General features: G+C 44.0%; 1 protein-coding gene across 3 annotated transcripts in view; it reads right to left on the bottom strand.

Annotated features, from left to right (window-relative positions):
* The window catches only part of LOC119159769 (heterogeneous nuclear ribonucleoprotein K), a 75,557-nt gene that overhangs the window by 21,893 nt on the left and 28,617 nt on the right, over positions 1-25,047 (bottom strand). For all 3 annotated transcript variants that reach the window (XM_037412618.2, XM_037412619.2, XM_037412620.2), the window contains exons 2-9: positions 20,679-20,755; positions 16,523-16,647; positions 15,025-15,081; positions 12,003-12,046; positions 10,574-10,646; positions 9,774-9,905; positions 8,957-9,085; positions 3,133-3,284 (exon numbers count right to left, since the gene is read on the bottom strand). In XM_037412618.2, the coding sequence (XP_037268515.2) occupies positions 3,133-3,284; positions 8,957-9,085; positions 9,774-9,905; positions 10,574-10,646; positions 12,003-12,046; positions 15,025-15,081; positions 16,523-16,647; positions 20,679-20,694 (728 nt within the window). In that variant the 5' untranslated portion in view covers positions 20,695-20,755. The remainder of the gene's footprint in view (positions 1-3,132; positions 3,285-8,956; positions 9,086-9,773; positions 9,906-10,573; positions 10,647-12,002; positions 12,047-15,024; positions 15,082-16,522; positions 16,648-20,678; positions 20,756-25,047) is intronic.

Here is a 25,047-nt window from a genome sequence, read left to right as displayed (position 1 = left end):
TCGTTTGCTCTTCATTTTTGATGCCATGCATGCATGCATGGTTTGCGCGCATGGTTGCTCCCCCCCCTCCCCCGATGACATTCAGCTTTGCTTTTTTTCTTGTTTGTTACTGCTGAGGAGATGTCAGATTAGGCGCTGATAAAGTGCCGAGACCATGGTGACAACGGCGAATTTTCGGACGTCGACTCGTCATGCGTTCCTGTCCTGCACCGCACCGAGAGTTCCCGAGACCATAGCCTTCGGGATTACTGTAATAACTCGAATCTAACGCGCACCTTTTTTCCGGTTAAGCGAGTTCATAAATCGCATGCGCGTTAGAATTGAGTATGAAAAAAAAAAAAATGAATACGGTCATTCTATTGCCATCGGCATTTCCAAAATGGCCGCCCCCTACGTGCGTCGGCCATTTCTGTTTATGTGTTTGCCATGTGTGGCACTTCGTACTTGTGTTGAGGAGTTTGTCATCTTGTAGCACATTAGCATCGACGGAATAGAAGGGCAGACTCCAAAAACTCGACGAGTGCACCACGATGCCGCTTTTAAAAGAAAAGTCATCACGTGTGCCGAAATTAACGGAAATCGGGCCACATCGCAGTCGTTCCGAGTTCCCGAAACGTGCGCGCGGGACTGGCGGAAACAAAAGCAGAATATTGTCAACAGCAAAGATTCCCACAAAGGCTTTAGTGGACCACAGCAGGGTCGCTTTCTGCAAATTGAAGAGCTGCTTGGCAAGTATGCGATTGAGCAGTGAGCAACCCGTGATGACAGAACTGTTCCAAGTGCAGGCTATGCAGTTAGCCTTAGAAAAAGGGCTAATGCGGAGCCAGTTTAAAGCGAGCAGGAGCTCGTTAACTAACTTTATGAAGAGGAAAAGCTTCTCCCTCCGAAGGCGAACGGGCATATGCCAAAAGTTGCCGGAGGAGTACGATGAAAAGCTTCACAGTTTCCAGAGGTTCGTCCTAAACTTGCGGCACAACAACGGCTCCCTGCTTGGGCAAATCGGGAATGCTGATCAGACGCCTCTTTACTTCGACATGCCTGGCACCACAACCGTCGAGAAGAAGGGGGCGAAGCAAGTTCGCGTGCTGACATCGGGCCACGGTAAAACTAGAGTGACGGCAATGCTCCGTTGCACGTCAGATAGGCACAAGCTTCCCCCTAGCTCATATTTAAACGGAAGATGCTCCCGAAAGGAGTCGTTTTCTCGAGTAGTGTGATCGTGCGGGCCAACGAGAAAAATGGGTGCGCGTTGCAATCGATGTCTTACTTTTTTTTTTCGTCGTGGAAACCGGGTGCACGTTACAACTGAGGGCGCGGTAGAATCGAGTAAATACGGTAGCTTGGGGCAACAACATGGCGACGCGTTGAATGTAGTGCAATGAATGTGATAGCAATATATTGTAATATTATACGAAGTATACAGCTGGCAGCCAACTCTTTTAGATCCAATATCGCAGGAGTCCTACTAAATATTCTCTTTTCACACAGTTTCTTTACGTTGAAAGTGCTGATGCTTGCTGAGATAGCACGCGCTCCAGTGATCGCGATTGCACCCTTAAATTCGAAGTTCACCGCTGCCACTAAAGCGAACTGCCACTAAAGCACTGAACACAAGTTCTGAACAGAAGAGAGGAGTAGGGGGACAAGTGAAGTGTCTGAAAATGAATCATGTGTCCAGAGAAAACATTTTTAAATAGAAAAGAGTGGCTACATGGGCTGGTTGGTATTTAATTTTTGAAAGAAATTTACTTTCTTAGTGTGCAGGAAACGTTTCAGAACAAACTGTATGACACCCTCTAGCTGCCCTATCAGTCTTCTTTCTGAAACGTTCCCTGCACACCAAGTAAATTTCTTTCAATAATTTTTAAATGGCACATCAAGACCACCACGTACATATTTTGCAGTATGTGAAAACTATAAATGCCAAAAATGGTTAGTTTGTTGGATGGCTGTTTGGTTTATAAGGTTTAAGGGGGCAGACATTTTTTGTTTATTCAGTGATCTTGATAAAACTGCACAGGGTTATGCAGTTTTTTCTGCTGATTTCAAATATTTAATTAGTTTTCAAATATTCAATTAGATTTCAAACTTTTAATAGTTTTCAGTTTCAATTAGAACTCATCTTATTCCTGAGATAAATTAAGTTCACCCCCTATTGTTTAAGGCCACTATAGAAAAAAAAAGTGCTCAATTAAAAGTGATATTTAAGATATGCCAACATAAACTAAAGACTACAGAGTGAAAGTCTGCAAGAGTTTTTTTTTATGCTTTTATTGATTATTTTGCAGCAAAATGAATGATCAAGTTTTTTTGTTTTATGCCTTTATTGATTATTTTGCAGCAAAATGAACTATCAATTTCCAAAAGCAGTTGGAATTGTATTACGATTGTGATGAGTAATTAATTAAAAAGGCTTGTGCTCTAAATTCTGCTCCCATACTTGCATTCTACACACATACAGGTTTACATTGCAAAAAGAATTGTTGTAGCAGCCCTAGCTGCAGAGATATTGAGGCCTCATATTTGAACTGTCGTAAATTTACTTTTTTGAGAAAAATGGAAAAAACTGAAAATGCACAGCTTCTTCAAAAAGCAATAATCATGGTGTGTATGTGTTGCAATACTCATAGAGGTGCTCATAAATTCATAGTAGAGCTTTAGACACAGGTGCTGGCATATTATAAAGAAGCTTCTAAGTCGGTTCCTCTTTTTTTTTTTTTTGCAGGTTCTGCATGTTAAGAGCACTAAGAATCTGGATAGTCAGAAGGCCATTACAAAAATATTACTACTTCCTGGTGTGTCAAAATTTGCTGAGAAATAGAAAAATACTTACCGAAACCAAATATGTTAATTTTAAAAAATGAATTTTTTTGTCACTTTTTGGTCCAAAACACCAGTCTGCCCCCTCAATGTACCTAAGAGACACCACAGTAGAGAGCTCTAGATAATTTTGACCAAATGGGGTAATGGGTAGCAACACTGCACAGTACACAAGCCTCTAGCATTTTACGTCAATTGAAATGAGACACCAACGTATTTCGGGTCAGTAACTGCAAATGCCAGATCCAATCTGCCAAATGACAGGACTTCTTTGCAAGAGCAGGTTCAAGACTTCAGATAAGTATAAATTACCCGCGAGTTGGACCGACGGACATCCCAGAAAGTGATCCACCACCTCCTGAGGCTCCACCTGTGGCTCCCTCAGAAAAGCCACCATACTCTTGGGCAAACTCAGGGTCGAAGTTGTGGGGGTCATACGGCTTGTTCAGACCCTTGATAGGAGCCTACAAGTAGAACGGTGCACGCTTATGTTCAAATGGGGTTCAGTATGCCCCAATGACGTCAAAATTACAAACACTCTTTTGGCAATACAGTATAACTTCGTTACAACAAATTCGCTTACAACAGGCATATGGATACTATATACTAATTGGCAGCATTATGCCGATCTTCCTATTTGCTCCATTGACTGAACTTGGTTTACTACGAATCCTGGTACAACGAACATTCAGATATAATTGACTAAAATGTGAGGCCAGCAAGACAGTCCCTTACAGGAAATTTTTTTTTAGCACAGACATCCTAAATTCTACGGCTTCAGACTTAATTTTGCTACTTTCCAGAAACAGCGCCACAAATATCGACGTACCAATTCAAAAACGAAGGCCGCCGATATCCTGTCTGTTAATTGTTAATTATTCCTAGCTACAGCAACAAAAAAAATAGACGCACAGCGTGCTTGCTTCAACGTATTGAGGCGCCGACGTGCGATATTGCTGACCGCTGCCAACACTGTTCCGAGCTATAGGTGAACAGCGAGCTTGGCCTGGGTTCGCTACCGACACGCAAAATGCCTATTCACGGTTCTAAGTAGCCAGCGGCCAATGTGATTCGTTGCTTGTGACAAGGCACATTACGGCTTCTTTGCTTTCGCATATCCCCTAGCACAGCGGTGTTGCCTGCCAAGTTTCAGGCGGAGTTAGGCCCAGGCACGAATTCAAGCAAAAAGCGCAACTTCGATGTGCATGGCCGTGGCATTCACGTGTTGCAAAGGTTCATTTCGCGGAGGTCCTCACCAAAAGGTTCGAAGCTCTGATAAGATGAAAATTCTCGCCAACGAATCAACACTATCAGTGGGTTCAAGACTCAAGTGTGCAATGTTCATGATGAGTGTGGCACGCGATCGTAATCTGATGACTGAACTTCCGCTTGCTGGTTTCTTAACTGAGGCGTAATTGTATCGTGAATTAAAGTCGGCCCGTGAACACAAAACGAGTACGAAAACAAAACTAAATAGAGCGATTTTAGTCAGTCGTGACCTTGCAACGCAAAATATGCAGACGACGCTATCCTGGAGGCGTATCCTGAAATGAGCATTGAGCTAGCGAGTCGTACTGGAGCAACACTACAGAAGCAGCCAATTGGAGGCCTCGAAACTAATTTCAAACATCTGCTTTTTGGACATAGAACGCTCTTTACGAAATACGGTGGACTCCTCTTAAAGAATCTTGAAGGGGATCCATAAAACTGTTCCATATATCAGAAGTTTCATTTAAGCAAAATACACTTATTCAGTGAACCAAGGCCTTTATTCAAATTGCAAAAACCTTACCTTACTCAAGAGGATGCATAGGAGAAAAAAAGGAGTGAAGAGTGGTTTGTTTAGCTTGAGTTGTTTTTTCACAATGTACACACCCATGCCTGACAAACTATTCAACAGCCTCTTTACCTGATCGGTCTGGTGGCACCACTCCACTGACAGTATTGTCATCACAATGATCGCTGTAAGGTTCATCCTCATCTTGCACTTCTGCAATCATTTCCTCGACAGTCTCTTCACGACAGGTACGAACCTTTTCATCAATTGATTCAAAGTCCTGCAGCGTGAAAGGGGCAGAGGGCACGACCTGACTGAATACTGTCTCAATGTCAACATCAGCAGGCAGCGTGAAAGGGGCAGAGGGCACGACCTGACTGAATACTGTCTCAATTTCGACATCAGCAGGGCTTTCTTCTTCATGAAGTACTGCTTTCTTGCACTTGTAAGCCAGCATGGTGAAAGCATCTGTGTATTGTTGTTGCCTTCACCTGCTTCCAGGCACAAGCCAAAATGTGGATGGCTGCCAATAAAATCTATGTTGTAGATTTTCGCGCTCCCTGCTCTAAGCAGCATTTGATGGAGCAATATCTGCGGTAATGAACTTTAATGTTCTGAATAACCCCTTGATCCATCGGCTGGAGCACTGCCGTCGCATTGGCTGGCAAGAACTCCAGAGTGACAACTTCAAGTCCTTGAACCTGACCGTGGGCTGGGCAATTATCCATGATTAAGACAACTTTCCTGCATTGCCTCGTAAATCTTGCGTCTTCCCCCTGGATCCAGTTTTCGAAAATGGCCATGGTCACCCACGCTCTTCCGTTCCCATGGTACGCAACGGGAAGATGTTGAACACCTTTGAAACAACGTGGGTGCCTTGCCTTGATTTTCCTATCACCAACAGCTTATATTTCTCATCTCCTGCCATGTTTGCACCAACCAGGACAGTGATGCGATCTTTGCTGCGTTTTATTCCTCTACAGGCTTCGCCTTTGAAGGTGAGAGTCTTCGATGGAAGCGCCTTATAAAAAAAGACCAATCTCGTCGACGGTGAAGACGTCTCGTGGCTCAAAGCTCATCAAAATTTCCTTAAGCCCCCCCTGTTGCCAGTCGATGCAAATGTCCCTGTTGACTGCACCTTTCTCACCTGAGATTGCTTTGAAGACTAGGCCATGGCGTGTTTTGAAGCGGCCGAGCCATCCGTCGCTTAGGACAAAGTTCTTAACACCCATTTGCATGGCGATCTCTCGAGCTTTCTGCTTGAGAATTGGTCCCTTATGGGCAAATTAGAACTCCACGCACGCTTGAACCACAAAAAAAAAAAAAAAAAAAAGAGAACTTTTCTAGTTGTTCCTGAGGCGGCGTTCGCATCCGTTTAGATGTAAAGGTCCCATTTTAACAGTGCCTTCAATCATTTCTCTGTCTTTCTACATCCGCGACAGCGTCGCTTTCGGGATGTATTTTTTCGCTACCTCCATCTTCAGCAGGCCGCTTCGATCGAGCTCCTGAAGATTTTGCAGCTTTTTTTAGGGGCGAAGCTCCTTAGGGCGTGGGCTGTGCGTCCCCTGTAGCCTGTATGTAGCCACCTCTAGTTTAGTTCTTGCAGTGTTCACTAGATGGCGGTACCGTCCCCTGTATGTAGCCACCTCTAGTTTAGTTCTTGCAGTGTTCACTAGATGACGGTACCGTCTCCTGTATGTAGCCACCTCTCGTTTAGCTCTTGTAGTGTTTACTAGATGGTGGTACTTGTAGCTGATGATGAAAAGATGCAAGATGTTATAAACTAGAAAGCGGTACTTGTAGTTGATGAAAGACGCGAGATCTTATAAAATAGGAATGATGTCACATATGGCGCGTGTCATTGGTTGGAGGCAATCGTTTGATTTAGTGCGGCGACGTACGCTAGGGGGAGCGTTGTAATAAAATCCGTTCGCTGTTGGCGCGCGCTCGGAGTCGCCGGATGGATAAGACAATAATTGGCTTATCCACCATATGGCTTCTAGATATGCACTCAGGCGTATATCGTTTGACCATATGAAACCTACCACGATCCGAGGAACATGCATAGACCTAGTATTTGCAAATTGCCCACTGCAACCCATACAGGAACCGCTCTCCCTTCATTTCAGAGACCATAAAGCCGTCATAATGAAGGGACATCGCAAGCCATCCATCGTCTAAGAACAAATAAAAGTTGATTTGTGTATATACACACACAGCGTTTCTCACGTCTTTACATGATGATCGGCTAGGCGAATTACACGGAAGATTCACAGTTTACCAATGAATCCCTCCGGAGCTTCGCCCATTCATCACCATTCACCCCGTGAATATGCCGTAATTTTTTTTCAAGCGAGAGTGCATGGTGCGGCCCCTTCCTTTCCAACGGGCTAAAATAACACCGTGACCCACTACACTTAGCACCACAAATAGGCCCAACAAACAATTCACTCGCCGACTCGGCTCCCACAGCCACAAGCGAGAATGCCTACTGGATTGGCTTGCCTTGATCTCGAGGTGTTGCCATAGTTGTCAGACTACCTTTGGCATGAGCAAGTTTATGTTGTGTTTAGAGTTTGTGTCGTTTAACTGCAGGTGATCAATAAGCGCTATTTCGATTAACCGAAGAATTTTACTGCGTGACACATAGAAATCCAGCCATATGAGCCCAATTAGTTCCGTTAATGAGGCATTTTCGTTTAAGCGAGTTTCGTTCATGGGGAGTCCACTGTACTCTTACATTCCCCAAAATGGTGGTGGGCAGTTGTACTGTTGCAAAGCTATAAATTGTTTTAAAACTTTATTTATTTTTTTGAGCTTCCACAATGATTTTTGGAAAACCACGTCACAGGCGCAAAAAAACATGTTACAGCACTTGTACATAGTTTTCAGTGAAGACATTTTCAAATCAATCAGAAAAAGTGCCGCAGAAAAACTGAAGATGGTATTTAAAAAAAAATCACAGCATATCCACGGAGTGAATGATAATGAGTGGGGTGAAGCGTCTGTCTGTCCATCAGCCTGTGTGTGTGTCCGTCCGTGTATGCGTCCGATCGCGTTCGAGAATGCAGATGGCGCGCGGCTAACACTGACGAGACAAGAGCCAAATAAGCAGAGTGCAAGCATCTTCAACACGCCCGCCACTCTGCTCCGCCCATGCCCCACCAACGATCCGCCACGTACGGCGACTATCCAGGAGACAGAGAGGCACTCGTTTGCGCACTCAGGCAAAACGCGCGCAGCAGCCAATCGAAGAGTAGCGGCAGAGTAACGCAATCTAGGAAATGAGGTGAGAAATGGTCATTTATTTCTTTTGCCTTCTTTTCTTTCTCGTCTGTTCTTATCTCGGTTACGCGTGACTAGTGACAAGGTTAGACTATTAGAAGTTTCATTTTTTTATGCCCTATTGAGAATAAATTTGTATGACTCCCAGTTGTCTCTTTATAACAGACCCATTAAGTGCTTCCATAAAAGTCTATTGTAACAGTACTTGGATTTTACATGCCCCTTTAAAAACAGATTAAAATACTCCTCACGATGAAAAGTAGGTCTGTTATAATGAGGTTATACTGAATTGCTTTTTATCCCCCCCACCCACTTAGTTGTGTTTGTATAACTGATTACAAAGACGATGAAATTGGCGATTTCCGCAGCTATATAGTGAAATTAAAATTAGTCTTTTTATACAAACATATGGTCACTTACAAATTTTGAGTTTTTTTACATCTGGGTTTTATGTGGCAAAATCAAGATATATATATGAAGATCGCTGGAGTGGAGGGCTCTAATGAGAGTAACCAGTTTTGCTGGCAGCATCTGTTTCTTTGAACAATCGTGATTGCTAGCTGCTAGCAACGTTGATTGATTTGTGGGGTTTAACGTTCCAAAACCACCATATGATTATGAGAGACGCCGTAGTGGAGGGCTCCGAAAATTTTCACCACCTGGGGTTCTATAATGTGCACCCCAATCTGAGTACACGGGCCTACAACATTTCCGCCTCCATCGGAAATGCAGCCCCCCACAGCCGGGATTTGAACCCGCGATCTGCGGGTCAGCAGCCGAGTACCTTAGCCACTAGACCACCGTGGCGGTGCCTGCTAGCAAGGTAAGAGACAGGTAGTGGTTGGTTAGTACTACCACTTTTATGGCTGGCTACTTAGGCTTGTCACATGCCCCACAGTGGCAAAAACACCAAATCTTCACACCTTTACAACTGCATTGATGGTTTCCATGAAAATTTCTGAGAGAGATGGCACACAAAAATAATTGGAATGTTTTTTCTAATGCTGGCCAAGTGTTGTCAAGTTCATTGCAACACGAAAGTTATTGTTTAGCAAACTGTATTGTTTTTCTCACCTGTCCAACAATGTCACATATCTGCTTGATGCAATCCACCACCACTGAAGGTGAGCCAGTTACTTTGACGATGCGCTCAGTGGATCCTGGACAGCAGCTGCCATGAACTTTGATGTTGGCTCCTGTGGACTGGATTAAAAAAAAAAAAAAGCCGATCACGCATATTTGCAGGAGTTTCAAGACAAGTCTAGAGGTTTCAAAAACCTTTCCAATACGTTTTTTTTTTTTTTTTGCACACAGGAAAGCCACTGCCGTAATGCTCAAGAGCAACCTTTTGCCACACAATGTTATTCATTTTGAGATGAGACTTACTCTTGCCGTTTCTTTGCACAATCGGCAAGGAGGAGACTGGGAAAACTGAGCTAGCTATAAATAAACATTCTAGTAGCATAAGGTTCCTTAATATCCCTTTTAGAAGAATTGCGATGAACGATTGCTTTAGTAGAGGTAGTACAGTATTTTTAACGAGAGATTGGACGCCAAGCCAAGTTTTAAGCAGGAAATTCGAAATATTTTGTAGCCTGAATGCTCGCTGCCAGTGGGTAACCATCACGAGTAATTTGAGCATGTACAATTTTTTATTCAGTACTTATTTATGCTAAACCCATAATAATTTATTATAACACTCTCACTTTGATCAAATTAGATCTTCAAAATCTTGCCATCAACTGTGCGAATTGCACACCTTTATAGACAGGTGATCACAATGGTTACTGCATAGGGAAAAGAGTCAATATTTTTGTAAGAATGAATGGTCTGCTTTTGTTCTGTATTAGCATGCCTCCTTTTTATCCATACAATGAACAAGTAGACCAACCTCACGGAGTTCCTTGATGCGGCATCCTGCGCGACCAATAATACAGCCGGCATGGCTCTGATGCATGAGCAGGCGCATTTCACTTTCTGACCCTCCATTCTGGCCAGTGTGTTGAGCAAACTGCATCGAACGCTACATAAACAGAGACAAAATCAGCAACAACACTGGTTGGATTGGAAACAGGGCATCAACAAAAGTGTCACAGTGGAGTGTGTTCATTTAAATTAGCTGACGCCAGTTACTACTCGAGCCTTCTCGTACTACGGTCACGGACTATATAGTGCGTGGCCTCACTCTAAAAAATCAACGCAATGTAGAGTAAAAGGACAAGATGCACAAAAGTGAGAAAGCAATTTGTATTTTGCATTCAGTTCACATATGGGAACAGCGATGCCTTTTCATGAAATATTATTTATGCTGAGTGGCACGTTGATCCAAGAAAAAAAAAAATAAGAATTTTCCATTTCAATTGCGTAGCACTTCCGACTACAGCTGTGGCTTTTATTTGAAGGGCTGCTGACAAAGGCAATAGTAAACACACTACATAGTTTTGCCAATGCAAGGGTAAGTAACAGTCCCAATTATTTCCTGTATCATGAAACTTGATTCGCTTATAATAACAACGTAACATTTTGTCAGCGTGACTTGACTATGTTTGTTCTCATACTCCCCACAAGATACTCCTGTCATGGTAATTATTTTGCGAGCAAGTCGATGAAAACACAGCTGCCTCTTTACACGAATCACCAGCACAGTGCAACATGCTGCAAGAATCACTGCACAAGTCGAACAGTACTTACGTCGTCCAACTTGGGAATGATGTTGAGCAGGATCTCCCCGAGAGTGTCCACGTCAGCCACAATGGAAAGGATCCTGAGGTCACAGGAAGGGCAGCACCCGAGGCAAGAGGGTACAAGACACACAAAGGGATGCAAGGACGAGGACACAGAGGCAAAGAAAAAGAAAACACCGGCCGCCACACAGGTGCTACAGGAAAACGGCCTGCCTGTCACCTGTCCACCTATTATAAATGAGATCACTCTACTTGTTCACTCCAAGAAAGCCTGCATAACCATCCCCCCCCCCCCCCCCGCTTCATTTTCCTTTGAAGAAAGGTAGCTGCTCTCAAACTCCCCTTAATTATTAATGCTTATTTAATTCTTTTTCATAATGCACAGAGGGCCTCATTAATGCCTTAAGTCCTACTTTATTATTTACACTCAAGATTATTACAGTCAAGCTATCGCCATCTACCAGCACTAACTTGAAAATGAGCCTATCACGTGAAGTTAAGTTAAAACGCTCTATCTGTTTGGTCTATAGGTTTGCATCTCCTAGTTCATAGCTGTCATTAGCGCAGAATCGTATATACAAAAAAAAGTTATCACCTTAGTGCCTCCTGCGTAATGCTCGAATTTAAATAGTGCATTAAAAATGCCCCACAGTACTGAGAACTATAAAACACTGCAAAAATTACAGGCCTGATGCACAACAGGAGCAGAGTCCCCATCCTCATCTGTTTTGTTAGTAAGCTTGGGGCACACATAAAGGATTGCAAGACACCTGAGCAGCAAGAAATGGTTAGTTTTTTTCAACGCTTCCCACTTCTGCAGATAGAAAAGCAGTGGCAAATTAAACATTCTGGGCTAAAAATATGTCTCAATTTCACTTTAAAGTACTCATTAGGAATTAAGAATTACAGCAAGTACAAGTGCACCTTTGATCACTAGCGATGTGCTGCCAAGCTACACATAGTAATATGAATGCCAACAGGGGAGAGTGAGGGGGTAAACCCACCGTAATAGTAACAAAATTGATAGGATTATACGAGCAAATCTAGCAATGGACACGATGCTGTGCCTATCTTACAGTTATCCAATACTTGCGTATCTACCTATACTACACTGTGCTTTATGAAACAGTGTGCATTGGGAACATGAATAATAACCAAAACAATTTCTGCAGGCAGGGTGCTATATAAGCGATACATTCAACAAGTCCAAGATCATGTAACTCTGTTACTCAAATGGAGTGAACTTGTGTGCCTTCCAAGAGCAGTACAATACTTAATAACACAGTGCATGGATGGAAGGCACTGCAATATTGTTTAAAAAGAAAAGTGCTCTTTATCAAGCCTCAACAGAGGAGCTTGTTTGCCAAGCCGGCGGCCCGAGCTGGGGGCTCTGCCGGTGGGAGATAGCGGAAGAAGGGAAACGGATGAGTTCCTACCGTTCTGGGCCGGGGCAGTCTGGCACGGAAATGCTTGCTTTGTACTGCCCCCCGAGGGCAGGGGAGGACAGAGGACAGATCGGCACAGGGGCACGTTCGGCGTGTTTGATTTTCGGGGTCAGAGGGGCGCAACCGAGAAGAAGGGGTCCGCCATGGAGAAACGGGGAGGGAGAGAACACAACACGTTGCAGGGGAAACGGGGGACTCGGCACCTGCTCCCATCTTTTTTTTTTTAATTTATTACATACACGCGCGCTACATCTCACCTCTTACCCACCTCCTTTGTCTCGCATCTCTCAAGACATGAGCTATGCAAAACTCCCTCCTTCAAACCGTTAAAACCACTTACACCACCAATGCTGCCACCACCACCATTTCCATAACCACAAGCACCACCACGCTTTCCTTTAGGTGCGCAGCAAACTGCCACACACGAGCACTACCCGCAAGCAGTTGCACCGTTTCCACGAGCCTTTGGCTCGTACGAAGTTAGAATGAAGCCAAACATCTCAAGCTGCGGAATGGTGCATACTACTTGCGAACAGCTGAGCTACCCCATCAGAGCTGTCAACTGGCTCAAACTCCGAGTCCACCCACTTGCTATTAAGCACTAGACTAAGTGGGCGTTTTAGCAGCAAGGAAACATTTTGCTGCTTTACAATGAACATGTGCAAAATCACAGCAAGGCTCTCAGTATGATTCTGCAACGGATGGGCTAAGTACGATGTAACACAACAGCAAGTTGACAGTTCAGAGGGGCCAAACCTCGCTCTGCACGTGTATGAACTCTGTTGCAATGCATGCAGATGATCCGTTGCACTGAGTATGCATGCAAGTCTAGGCAAAAAGGCTAGCCACTTCATTTATGCAATAGCCAAAAACACCATTCTTACTGGCACAGAGCCCAAAGCTATAAACATATTCACTTGGGTAGTGTGCCCAAGCCTGTTCCTAAAAGGTGGTTAGAACATTAAGAGATGCCATATCTTGTGTGTTATTACTAACACAAGGTAGCGCACATAGAGCACCAAGAACAAGTGCATAAAGAAAAAAACAAACAAATAACAACAGGCAGTGACAGCCTCGTAACTGTAGAAGCGTGCTGTTAAAGTACTAAAGAAAACTCCGAAGCAGCCTTCAAATTGATCAAACCTGCAAACCCATGCGGCTCTTCCCCCTGCACCTTAGGCTTTCATACTGACCAATTTTATATAATTTATAACATCAGTCGACTTGTGACAACTCAAACTAAAGTTGGGCAAATTGCAGAGCTGCGACTGCCAACACTAAATCTTTAACGAGCATTCTGCACTTTCAACAGATGCCTCTACATAAGCCCTGTGACACGGCTAAATCTAGCCATATTAAGGAGCACATATATCCCAAGATGCATGGTTATAAAATGGCCCTCTGTTCATTCTTAGTCATAACTATTGTATATGTCTAGGTACTTACCAGCTTTTGTGCCACTTAGTGCCTGATGGGTTTTCCATCGAATAAAAATCCCCCCCCCCCCCCCACCCGAATAGTGTGGCATTGATTGGGGGCTTATTTTCTTTGTAGAATGACTAGAAATCTTGTTTGAGAGCTTGTCCTCTACAAAATGCCCAATTAAAAGAAAAACCTGCATTCCAAAGAGTTTGAATCGGCACAAGCTGACTGTAATTGACTCAACAAAACAAGAACAATGAGCAATATAAGAAGAAATATGAAGAAAAAAATAAGTTCCACTTTAGTAATGCCAGCAACTTGAAATTATTGTTATCACATGACTGAGCTGAGCAACAAGGTGTGCGACAGTCTTTAGCTGCGCAGTGTGTAAACCAGAGCATAGAATTTTGCAAGTCTCAATAATTCTCATGGCTGTCGTGAGAATTTTTCAAGCATGCTTTGATACTTCACAATTATTAGCAACGACAAAATTTCATGCACATTGCAGAAATACATGCAAGCATGCAATGTCGTCAATGGGCACACTACACACACAGAGCTCGACGGATCCAGTGAAAGAAGAACTACTCTTTGCTTTCGAGGCAACATGAGAGGTTACGAGTTTGCTGTACCTTGTGCAATAAACACAATTTAAGGGCCCTTAAGGTTACACTCTCCCTCTCATGTAAAGGTCCCTATACATGCTTTGCTCTCCATTTATTCTGAAAAACATTTTAGCGACAGGCAGAGAAAACAAATGCTCAATTTCAACCCGGTAGATTTCTTGCTGAAGCACTTGTACCCAATCGACAGCGTGTCATTTCAATATAGCTTTATCGCTTAGCGTAAGAAGGTGGTTTTCAAAGCCCCCTCCTTACACATGTCCTATTGAAGTGAACAGTGTTCTTGATACTTGCCATATTGAACCCAATTCTACCAAAATGCAACACAATCTTTCTTTTACAATCCCACATTCGACAATTAAGCTGACGCATTTAAGATCCATAACATGACGGTGAAACACTGCTGGAACTAGAAGAAGGCAGCGCCACCTGTCTTTCATGGTGTTTTATCTGGCCGAGTTTCTCATCGCTGCAACTTTCTGAGACAGCCCAACTTAATGCCATTTAGCATTCTTAGAAAGTTTCGACATAGAGTACTTAGGCTTCGTGTGTGTGTGTGTGTGTGTGTGTGTGTGTGTGTGTGTGTGTGTGTGTGTGTGTGTGTGTGTGCGCGCGTGTATGTGTAACTAGCAGTGCTTTTTGGATCAGCCTAAGTGAGAGTGCACAAGATGGAAGATTTGGTTACAGGCATGTGTAATTGTTAAGCAGTTACTTTCTATAGCTGCGAATAATTTCAGAAGTTTTAGAAGAGGTAAGTACGAAGGCTGAGCATAGTGTGATGTTGAGCTAATTAGTAAGCACGAAAAACAGCTGCACAGTTAATTCACACTAGTGTGCGCACAACTGTGTTCCGTCGAGGATGGGTGGTGTGGTGCTCAAGTGGCCATGCAATACAGGCAGTCAAGATGCAGGTAAAGTGGAAAGCTAGCAAGAATGAAAGCAGGACTACAATACAGAAGTATGCTCACCTCTTTCCTCAGGCTGTTGATGTTGGAACCACCTTTGCCAATGATGGCACCAGCATTCTGCCAAGAATATATAGACGGAAACGCTGTTAACTTTGGCCTAATCAAAGCGAATTCAGAAAGCACTTAGCTGAACAAGCATGTCGTAAAAGGTGAGAGGGGTGTGAAGGAAGAGAAGCAGATCGCTATTGCATTATGCTAAAGTGATAATTATAAAATGCCCAGTCAACTGACGACATTACAATGCACAAGTGGTATGACGTACATGATACATTGTGAATTCAATTGTTCTGCAGTAGTTTCGGCTAGATGTTGAAGGAATAAGTAAAATACTAAAGTATGGCCAAGAGTCTAATGGAATTGCACAGAGTCTGGTTGGAGAAAAGCACAATGAAAAAATAAAAGAAAATGTTGGCCAAGGTAAAAGGCAGCACTTTAAAATAGACTGTGCACAAGGCTCCCGAAACGTCTTTAAATATACACTAGACTCGCGATAATTCAAGCTATGACAATTCATACCTTCGATTAATTCACACAAAATTAACAATACATGTCTTCTACCATTCCCTAGCTTGCTGGAAAGTATATCACAGTGTTTACAGTGTTTTAACCAGGGTGTCGAAGGAAATTTTTTTTGTTCAGTTTTTGTTTCATTCCACAAAAAAAAGTTCCGTGCTGCTTTGTTTCAATTTTTTTGACTGGCCCTTTACTATTTCAATGTAAGCTCTTAATTCAAATTCTTATCATTCTGTTAATTCATACTTTTTGCGGTTACATACCAGAAAATATCTGCTGGTTTCTCTCTACTTTTTAAAATTCACATGTTTATGTAATCCTAACAGTCTCAAAATGAAAAATAAGCACCTCAGGTTTTCAAGAAAAAAAAGGGGGCTTTGCTAGTAATGTTTGATATGAAGCAAATGCAGGGTAAACCGCAATGTTTCTCAACTGGTAGAGAAAGCTTTGAGCTGAAGGCACATGTAGCAAAGAAGCAGTTGACAATTTACGACCTTACATCTCTGCTTTCTCTTCATTGTATGCAGTTATAATTTAAAAATGCTTAAAGATTGTATTAATGTGATAAAATCATCAATGCCTAACCATATCACCCAGAGTCATATCTGAGAACATCTGATAATTCAAACAAAATCCAGAGATCCCTTCGAGTTAGAATTAACGAAAGTTGAACGCATTGCATTTTTTACCTAGGTCACCTATTCTTTTATTTCACTAAAATATGATGTGTAACATTTTTCAAGCCCCCCATAAGGTGGAGAGCATCATGTGAAATTTTCCTGGGATTACTTCACCATGAACCTCATTTCTCTACCATTAGAATGCTGCTACAGCAACCAGAAATCCTCGAACACCATTTTTAGTAGCCGGATGTGCTCAGCAGCTACCACAGCAGTTACTGGCAACAAGTGCCATGTCTAAAAGCCTGTACAGATACTCAATCCAACACATCATAAATGTCGAACAGTAGTGTTGGGCTCCTTACTCTGCTCTGGAGCAGAAAGCGCACATCAACAGCACGGCCTCCCCCAGTGTTCCTTGGACGCTTGCTTGGAGCCTCACCATCAGCTCGCCCGTCATCAGTAGACTCTCGTTTGTTGCTTCCACTTCCTGCATTACACAATGCAAAGTGGCCACTGCATTGCCAGACATCTGACTAATAAAACACACAGCCAAAATGGACACTAACAACTTCCTTACATAAAGACTGACACTATTTTTTGCATATATGTAGCCACATGTCTAGGAGGAATGAATGGTTCTGGTACCAACCGCACTGACTGAGGTGTGCGGCCACGGGGGTGAAAGATGCAGAGTTTTTCATGCTGTATGTGCATATACGAAAGTCTGAGTACATGCATCTTTTCGCCTTTCAATCCCACTGAATTTCAGTCACAGTGGCCATATACACCATAGCTGTAGAAGATAAGCCAGATGCCTAACTCCATAGCAGTTATCTACTGGAGGGTTTCATAATGCTGTTCAGCCCACTGCTGCCATATCCACAGTGAAACTGAAGTTTTCTACACGTCTCAACTGTCTCAGCGTTCGGCAATTGCTACAAAACAAGGTGTCAGAGGCACGTGGCACAATGCTTATATTATTTTTATTTATATTTTTAAGCGAAGGTTGTTTCAGTAAATTGTGTATCCTGGTATGCTAAAGTTTTATGCCTTATATTTAACGGGTTATAGAACCAACCAAGACACAAGCTCATATAAAGGAAACTTGCATGGTCTTATATACAGTAGAAGGATTTGAAGTAACACCTATGCTAGGCCAGAAAAAAAGACAAGGCTGTTAAATTGGTTGCGCACTGCACGTAAACCTGTAAAGAGATGACACCTTAAAAAAAAAAAACTGCTTGGAAGGGTTTTCTTTTAGAGCCCGAACTGTACTTTTATTCATAGATTGAACAGACCGAGCAATAGAACAATAAATGCAGCAAGAACGGCACCGATGAGGGCATGTACTTCGAAGTTATTCATAAAAAGATTCTAATATACAAGAAAAAAAGACTTCACTCAACCCATCAAGTGCCTCTACCTATCTCATTGACTACGTGACATAGAACAAGCATCACTGCCTTTGGCACATCTGGAAGGGCATGTGTAACGAAAGTTATAGCCACATGTTTGCCCATTTTAATCGGAGCACTACACCCAAGGAAGGAGCAAAACAAGAACAGAGCATCGATGAGAGACATTCGCCTTCCAAAAGAACCCTGCAACATGGTAAAAAAAAAAATGTTGTGGATCGATAGTCTAGGCTCCAATGAACATGTCAGTCGAGCATTATGGCACAGCACAACCGCATTCGATTTAAAGTATGCAGCCATTGGGTTATTTGAGCATTGGTATCATCATGGCCGCTGTGGGTTGCTATTCGCCTCTCAAGATAACCCTGCGACACTTTTTGAACATGGTGAGAAAAAGCTGTGGATTGATAGTCTAGGCTACCGTGAGCGAAACATTATGATAATGCACGCAGCATTTACACATATGGCTTGCAGCCATTAGTAGCTTCTATGAGCATTGCGAATTGCATGGTTATCACATCTGCTATGGGTTCCGCAATATGCTCGTGCTGCACTCTATAGTGCTAGAATTACACCTGTGCACTCATAACCACACTCCAGGCTCCAAAACTACCAATATGGGGGTCCCACAAGGATCAATACTAGGTCCTCATCTATTTCTCACTTACATAAATGACCTGACAGACTGTTTATCCCCTCACAAAGAATCCTTGCTTTACGCAGACGACACCACCATAGTTAGTGCTCAGGACTCCATTCCTGCCCTAACCTCCCAGCTAAACAGCGATCTTCAGAGCGTCATTAATTTGTGCCTTAACAACCCCTATAGGACAAAATTTGTTATTTTCAGTTCTAGGTCAAAAACACGAGATAACGCACTCCCGGTGTAAGTTAATAACTATGAAATATTTCCTTCTGAAAAATGCACATTTCTTGGTGTAGAACTTGATTGTTTTTCGAACTTCAACCATCATACTGAGTTTAATAAAAAGAAAAACCGCCTATGGTATTCGTGTTCTGCTCAGAGCCTGCCAATTTTTTGCTCTTCCTACACTATCTGCTCTCTATTTTGCCTTCCTTCATAGCCATTTCAACTACTGTATTGAATCTTGGGGACTTGCATATAAAACTTATGTAAGCCCATTAGCACATATTCAAAAACAGGCCCTCCGCATAATAACGCACAGTGATTATCATGCCCATTCAGCTCCACTATTTTCTTCACTACATATTCTTCCTATCGCAAATATGATCGTCTTTAGCTTAGCTGTAATTGCCTACCGCCTGGTACATAATCCGGATCTCTTATGTATTGTAGGCAATAAAATTACCACTTCCTCTAGCAATACACGTTTCTCCTTACAAAACAATATCTTATTGCCCTAGGCACGCACTAATTACGGACTAAAAATGTTTAGCTTCTCCACCATCAAGGTATGGAACACTCTGCCTGTAGAAACTAAAACCTCTCCCTCATTAAATGCCTTTAAACATTCAGTTCGCCTTTATCTGAATCCTTCTTTAAACTTCTGACTTATGTGTAGTTACTGTCGTTGCCTTTTTTTTGTCATACATTTTCATGTTTTTTACCCATTTCTATTACTTTCGTTTTCTTCCGAAATATTAGTGTTTATTCCTAGTGATTGCTTCGTTTGTACTGTATTAGCATCAATTTTTTAGTTTCCTTTTCTGTGTACTTCAATGCCAAATATTCTCTATGTTATTGCATACCATAATGCCTCTTTTATTGTTTTGTATGCATACTCACGCTTTTTTACGCCATCCTGCTCCTGTTTTATTTTTTCTTTGTCTATTTTTATAACAAGAAGTCCCATTGCAGTGTTTACACTAAGGGACCTCTTTCTGTATACCTCTCCCCATATGTAACCCCACCCAATTACGCTCAATAAATTGAAACTGAAATGGGGAGCAATATGAGCAATTAATGCTTCTGAACCAGAAAAGCTTAGCGGCAGAAAAAGTGCGTCCAAAAAGGCATATATTACACATTGTCATAGTACTAATAACTATGTAACTTACTTTAGAACTTATTATACATCTGAAATCAGCATAAAGCCCTAATGTATAAAGCAAAATGGCACTTTACTAGGCTACAGAATAAGGAAACATTTTTAATGTAACATCTCATAATGCTATAAAATGCAGCTACCCTTTTCATCAGCATCTAGTCATAAACATTTGGTTGGTGTGTGGTGGAAACTCTAAAAAAAACTAAACTTAACCATACTAGCTTTTAAACACCTCAAGGCAGTTTACACCCACAAGAATGACCACAATGCCTGGCTGTGAACAGGGTTCAAAATCTCACTGTCTTAGTGCTCAAAAGAGGAGTGCCAGTGTTTTGGCATAACAGATTGGACAACAAAATCCTAGACAGCTCAACAGTGGCCTTGCACAAGAAACCAGTTTATATTCAAGTTATGCCTGAATGCTATGCAAATTCTAAGAAAGTATTTTCTCAAGTTTAGTCTTTCAACTCTGAAAACTTCAGGGAGTAGGAGAACATGGTTCATTTGCATTAGGAGGCATAAGTGGTATATGCTTTGTAAAGCTAATTTCACAAGACTTAACTTCATAGCTTTGCCAACTTATACATTAAGCCAAAGAAACTCAATGTGATGCCGACGGTAGTATTCCTGATACACTATACTGCACATTTTAAGATGAACGAATCCTCAAGTATGCCTTAAAAACCCAAATTTTTCTATAAGACCTTTACTGTGGCTAATTTGCAGAGATCACACAGCAAGCACAGTGGTAAAACCTATATGATCACCAAAGTTTTCAATGCCACAAATAAACCAATTTATTATGTAGACGCAGGGGTCTATTAGCAAAGGCAGCAAAGAAGTTGGTTCAAAAAGACCTGTTGCTAGGCAAGCAGTCCAGGCCGTTCCCAAGTGGGAATGATGTCATCTTGGCAAGCTCACTGACGACAAGAACTTAAGAATAATAAGGTCACAAGGGTAGTGAGGTTCTGTAGAAGATCACAAGCCAAGGGCAGTAGTTATCGCCTGAAGCGTGCTAGCATGAGGAGTGAACATGACAAATTAAACCCTGACCAGGAGATCCAAGCACTCACCGTCCGTGTGATCCATGGCTTGTGGTCACTTTGCTGCTGCTTCCGCAGGTCGGGTGAAGAATCAACGGCGATGACCCCTGCACACACGCACCCACCAGGGGGGCTCAGTCCAGTAACTGCCCGAGAAAGCGAACACGCGTAACTTGGGCACACGCAAGAGAAATGTGGGATATCCGAAATAAAAAGGGAGGGTCCGCGAAGGGGAGACCCGAGAGCGCGCGGGGAGGGGCGGCCGACCCGCGCGCCAGAGACCACCTGTTGTGCCCCCCGCGGCCGCCGCGTCGAAAAAAGCCGAGAGCCGTTGCCGCGGGCGACGGCGGCCAAAACAAAAAGGGCACCCCACGCGTTGCCCAGGGATGGCCGCTCAATAAGCAACAGTGCCACAATCGATGTTGGGGGGGGGGGGGGGGGGCACAGCCTCCCGCCTCTAACCGCGCTTGGGACGCCCTAGCGGCGCCGGCAACGAGGGAGGGGTGGGATAAGATGACGTCCTGGTACGAAGTACCACCGATGTGCCGCTAGCAGGAGCGACACCACACACTGCCTGACAGATACCGCTGCCACGGGAACGGTACCGCGGCCCCAGCGCAGCCAATAAGCGACCCGGGGTGGTACCACGCGCGCGGCCAATAACGGTACAGGACCGTACTGTGCCTGGTAGATGGCGCACGGTAAGGCAACGGAGAGACTATCAAAGTATTCGACTAACAAATAATAGAGAAAAATGAGACAAACACGCGCTTGCTACAGCTGTTAGATGTAGACCTCGTAACAAATAGGAAAGGCGCGACTGTTATGACGACCAGCGAGAGTGGTTTGAAATGTGGGGAAAAAAAAAAAGAAAAACTCGAGTTGCTACGCCGGATCGGTCGCCTTCGTTCGCTCACGCAAACATCACACGCACCATAGCCCTTGTCTCGAGTTATAAAACGAAGACGCGCCTGGCGTACCGCGCAATGGAAGAACACACACACACACACCGATCCAAGTAATTTTTTATTCCGCGTCGCATCGAGCCGAGCATGCACCACGCGACGGAACACGCACACACCGAGCTAAGTCATTTCGCGACGTATCGAGCGGAGGCACAAGCTTCCCGCATAGTTTTGTTTTTTTCGCCGCGCCAAACCCGCAAGAATATCGAGTCGAAAATCGCAGTGGTGCCGAATACACAACCTAGAGCGACGCCCGAGTGAGCGCCGGCGGCAGGCGCACGCACGATCTCGTCACGATCACAAACTGGCGTGACAGCACCAGCGGCCCGCCACGCGCGCACTATACACAACAAACGCATTTGCTGCCGGCAAAGGGGGCTTCACTCGTTGCAAAGGGCCCCGCGCAGTGAAAGGATTTACTCGCAGTTGGGCAAAACCGGATTGATCTTTCCATGACGAGTTCCATGGCGACACCGACGAATACACCGCAGAACGGTGGCAAAGATGTGCAGAGACGAAAGAAATCAATCCCTAGCTGTCGGGGGACAAAAAATCGAGAGAATACAAAAACAAAAAAGATGCTTCCCCTCGTTTGTCGTTAACTGCGCTTATAGCCTATGCCGCGCCACATACACGGGTCGCAAAACCACGGGCATGGAACGTAAGCATATACTGCTCACGTTAATTATAGTATAGAAATAAACCGGAAAACCGAATTGACGCTGCAACGTGTTAAGGTTGACCATACGGCTTTATTTCACCGCCACTTTACCACAAGGGAAAGGAACGAGACGTTAGAAGCAGGAACGTAAAAGTCAAGGTCCCTTGAAGCACACACCAGTGATTGGAAACGACAAGGTTCCGTTTCACTCGCTCCATGCGCAAGTGAAAGTTTCGACACGCGTGAATGAAATAGGGCTGCGTTAAGGCCTGACCACACGTACCTGTCGCAGCGCGCCAGTGCGTGACGCGGCGCACACCCTCTCTCGGGAGAGGGCGCGCCGATACGCGAGGGCGCGGCACTGCGTAAAAAAGCAACGCGCCGACGCGCTGCAACGGGTACGTGTGGTCAGGCCTTTACGCAGTGCACACGCCCCCACTTAACCACTGCTGAGCGCGCATTTATGACCTGGTCTATTGTACAACTGCTTATACATATGCTGTTTCTTTTCCTTTCGGGGGCTATGACATACAACTCAACAGGCAATACTGAGCGCTATCAACACTCTTAATCATGTTTGTTGTATGTGTAGGCCTTACCTTAATCGTAGAGGCATTGTTGTCATGACAATAGCGAAGCAATAGTGGCGGCCGTTAGAGGATTCTTTACATTGGTATAGCAAATGTGCCGCACTGAAGTCAGCTACCCGTTCCACAGACGTACACCCTCGTTATGAGTTACAATTTCAAACATTAAAAGAGAAGCTCGTACTAGTGTTACGCACGTGCTGTCCCCTACGCCGAGTTCACCGATAGCCGGCTAACCGTTACTGGCTCCCTGCTGGGAATAAGCATGTTAAACTGGTGGAACAGCTTCGAGAACCCCGATTTCGTCCCTCTTTACGCTGTTCCCCAACATCGACGAAAATAACGTTAGTATCCACAACCACTTGAAGTAAAAAAAAAGTCACAGCTTTGCCGCAAATGCGAAACAATGAACGAACCTGATAGCAACAAATTGAAAGGTCACGCGCAGAATGGCAAGCACATCATAACGTGCCCCACGTTTCTCAAACACAAATGACGCACAGAACGTACTCACAGGTATAGATGCACGCGAACAAGCGTCTTGGTTGTTACTTCGCTGTGTCTGAAAAGCGCACCATTTTCGCAAACGAAGACCGTGCAACAATTGCAGCGACCTTTGTGCGCGCCGTAACTACAACAGAATCGTTCCAGTGCAAGCCCAACGCCAGCCAAGACGTATGATGCCCCCCCACCGGGAGACAGGGGCGCAAGATATCCTCCATTTCCCTCCTCTCCGCAGTCCAAAGTACGCGTAAGGGAAGCCGCCGCGCGCTCCATGCGCCATCTTGCTGATAATGCGTAAAACACGATAGTCCCCCCCCCCCCCCCCCCGAAATGCCTGCCCGCCAACAGCGGTAAGCCGTAGATATAAATAGCTTGCCGTTTTAACGTGGTGCCCCTCGGTGGCTCAGTGATTAACGCCTCGCATTCACGACGCGGAGGTCCCACGTACGATTCCGCGCGCCGGAGTTTTTATGGTTTCTTTTTCTTTACCTTCTAGCGTTTTCATATATCTAGATGCGTATACATATACAGTGAGCGACGCCGACGGCAAAATCCAGGCGAGAGTGTCCGTATAATAGCTATCGCAATAAAAATCGAACTGTGAGAAACCTTCACTACTCCAGCAATACCTGCTACCCGCGAATCGTTTTCATCAGAACCGACGACGGAAAGGCGTAACCTAGGACCACCAGGCTAATTGAAAACAGGCTGGACCAGCTCCGAGCGGTTTGGTTCCCTTTCCCGCTACTCCGTTCACTAGGACAAATTACGAAAAAATAGAGGGCGAAGGGTCACACTCCACCGATGTCGCACCTCACCACGCCACCCCTCAAAAAAAAAAAAAAAATGCTGAACCCTGCGTCACAGAAACCAGTAAACACTTAAGTGAAACGCGTCTTCACGGAGGTAGCTGAGCGTTCATTGTGCATTGTGTCACCACAAAGGCGAAGGCACCAATTCTATAGCAACAAATTGTGTAATGTGACGAGAAAAACGACAAGCAGCTCGAAACTGGCAGAGCACACCTCAAGCTGAAAGGAGGCACGTCGCACGGATACTCTCGATCGCTATCCAGCTTGATTCAGTTGAAGGCAATAAAACTACACCTGGCTCCCTCACACAGTTAACGAACGAGTCCAACACGATGAAAAAAAAAAAAAAACCATCCCTAAGTGGTTCGATCACGATCAAAAGTACGAAAATAATTTCATATTTGTAAACTGGAAAAAACAGCGGAAAAGAAGACGAAGCTAGTATAACCAACCATAAATAAAAGGCTATTATAAACAACCATCTTACTGGTCCATTTGTTTTATTATTACATACCAAGAACGTAAGCATTAAAATCAAGGTGTGACCGAAGCAACTGAGTTTTACTCGTACCTAAAAAAAAATAGAAAGAAGGCGAAAAAATAAAGCCACGCTAATACCATAGTCTCAATATTGAGGGACAATGTAGCACTCTGAAGCGCCAGCGTTGCTCCTACGTGGGTGCGAGTGGCTTTCCTGCAAGACACTTGAACCCAAGATGGTGTGCCTTGGCGCAATTCCGCTACCTAAAGGTAACATACAGTAACTCTAGTGCGCGCTAAAAAACATCAGATGGTCCAAGTTTCCGAAGCCCACCACTACGGCGTCTCTCATAATTACGTGGTTTTGGGACATAAAACCACACATTATTA

The sequence above is a fragment of the Rhipicephalus microplus genome, chromosome 1 (genome assembly GCF_043290135.1).
Source record: "Rhipicephalus microplus isolate Deutch F79 chromosome 1, USDA_Rmic, whole genome shotgun sequence".
Classification (NCBI taxonomy): Eukaryota; Metazoa; Arthropoda; class Arachnida; order Ixodida; family Ixodidae; genus Rhipicephalus; species Rhipicephalus microplus.
This window is presented reverse-complemented; position numbering and strand designations above follow the sequence as displayed.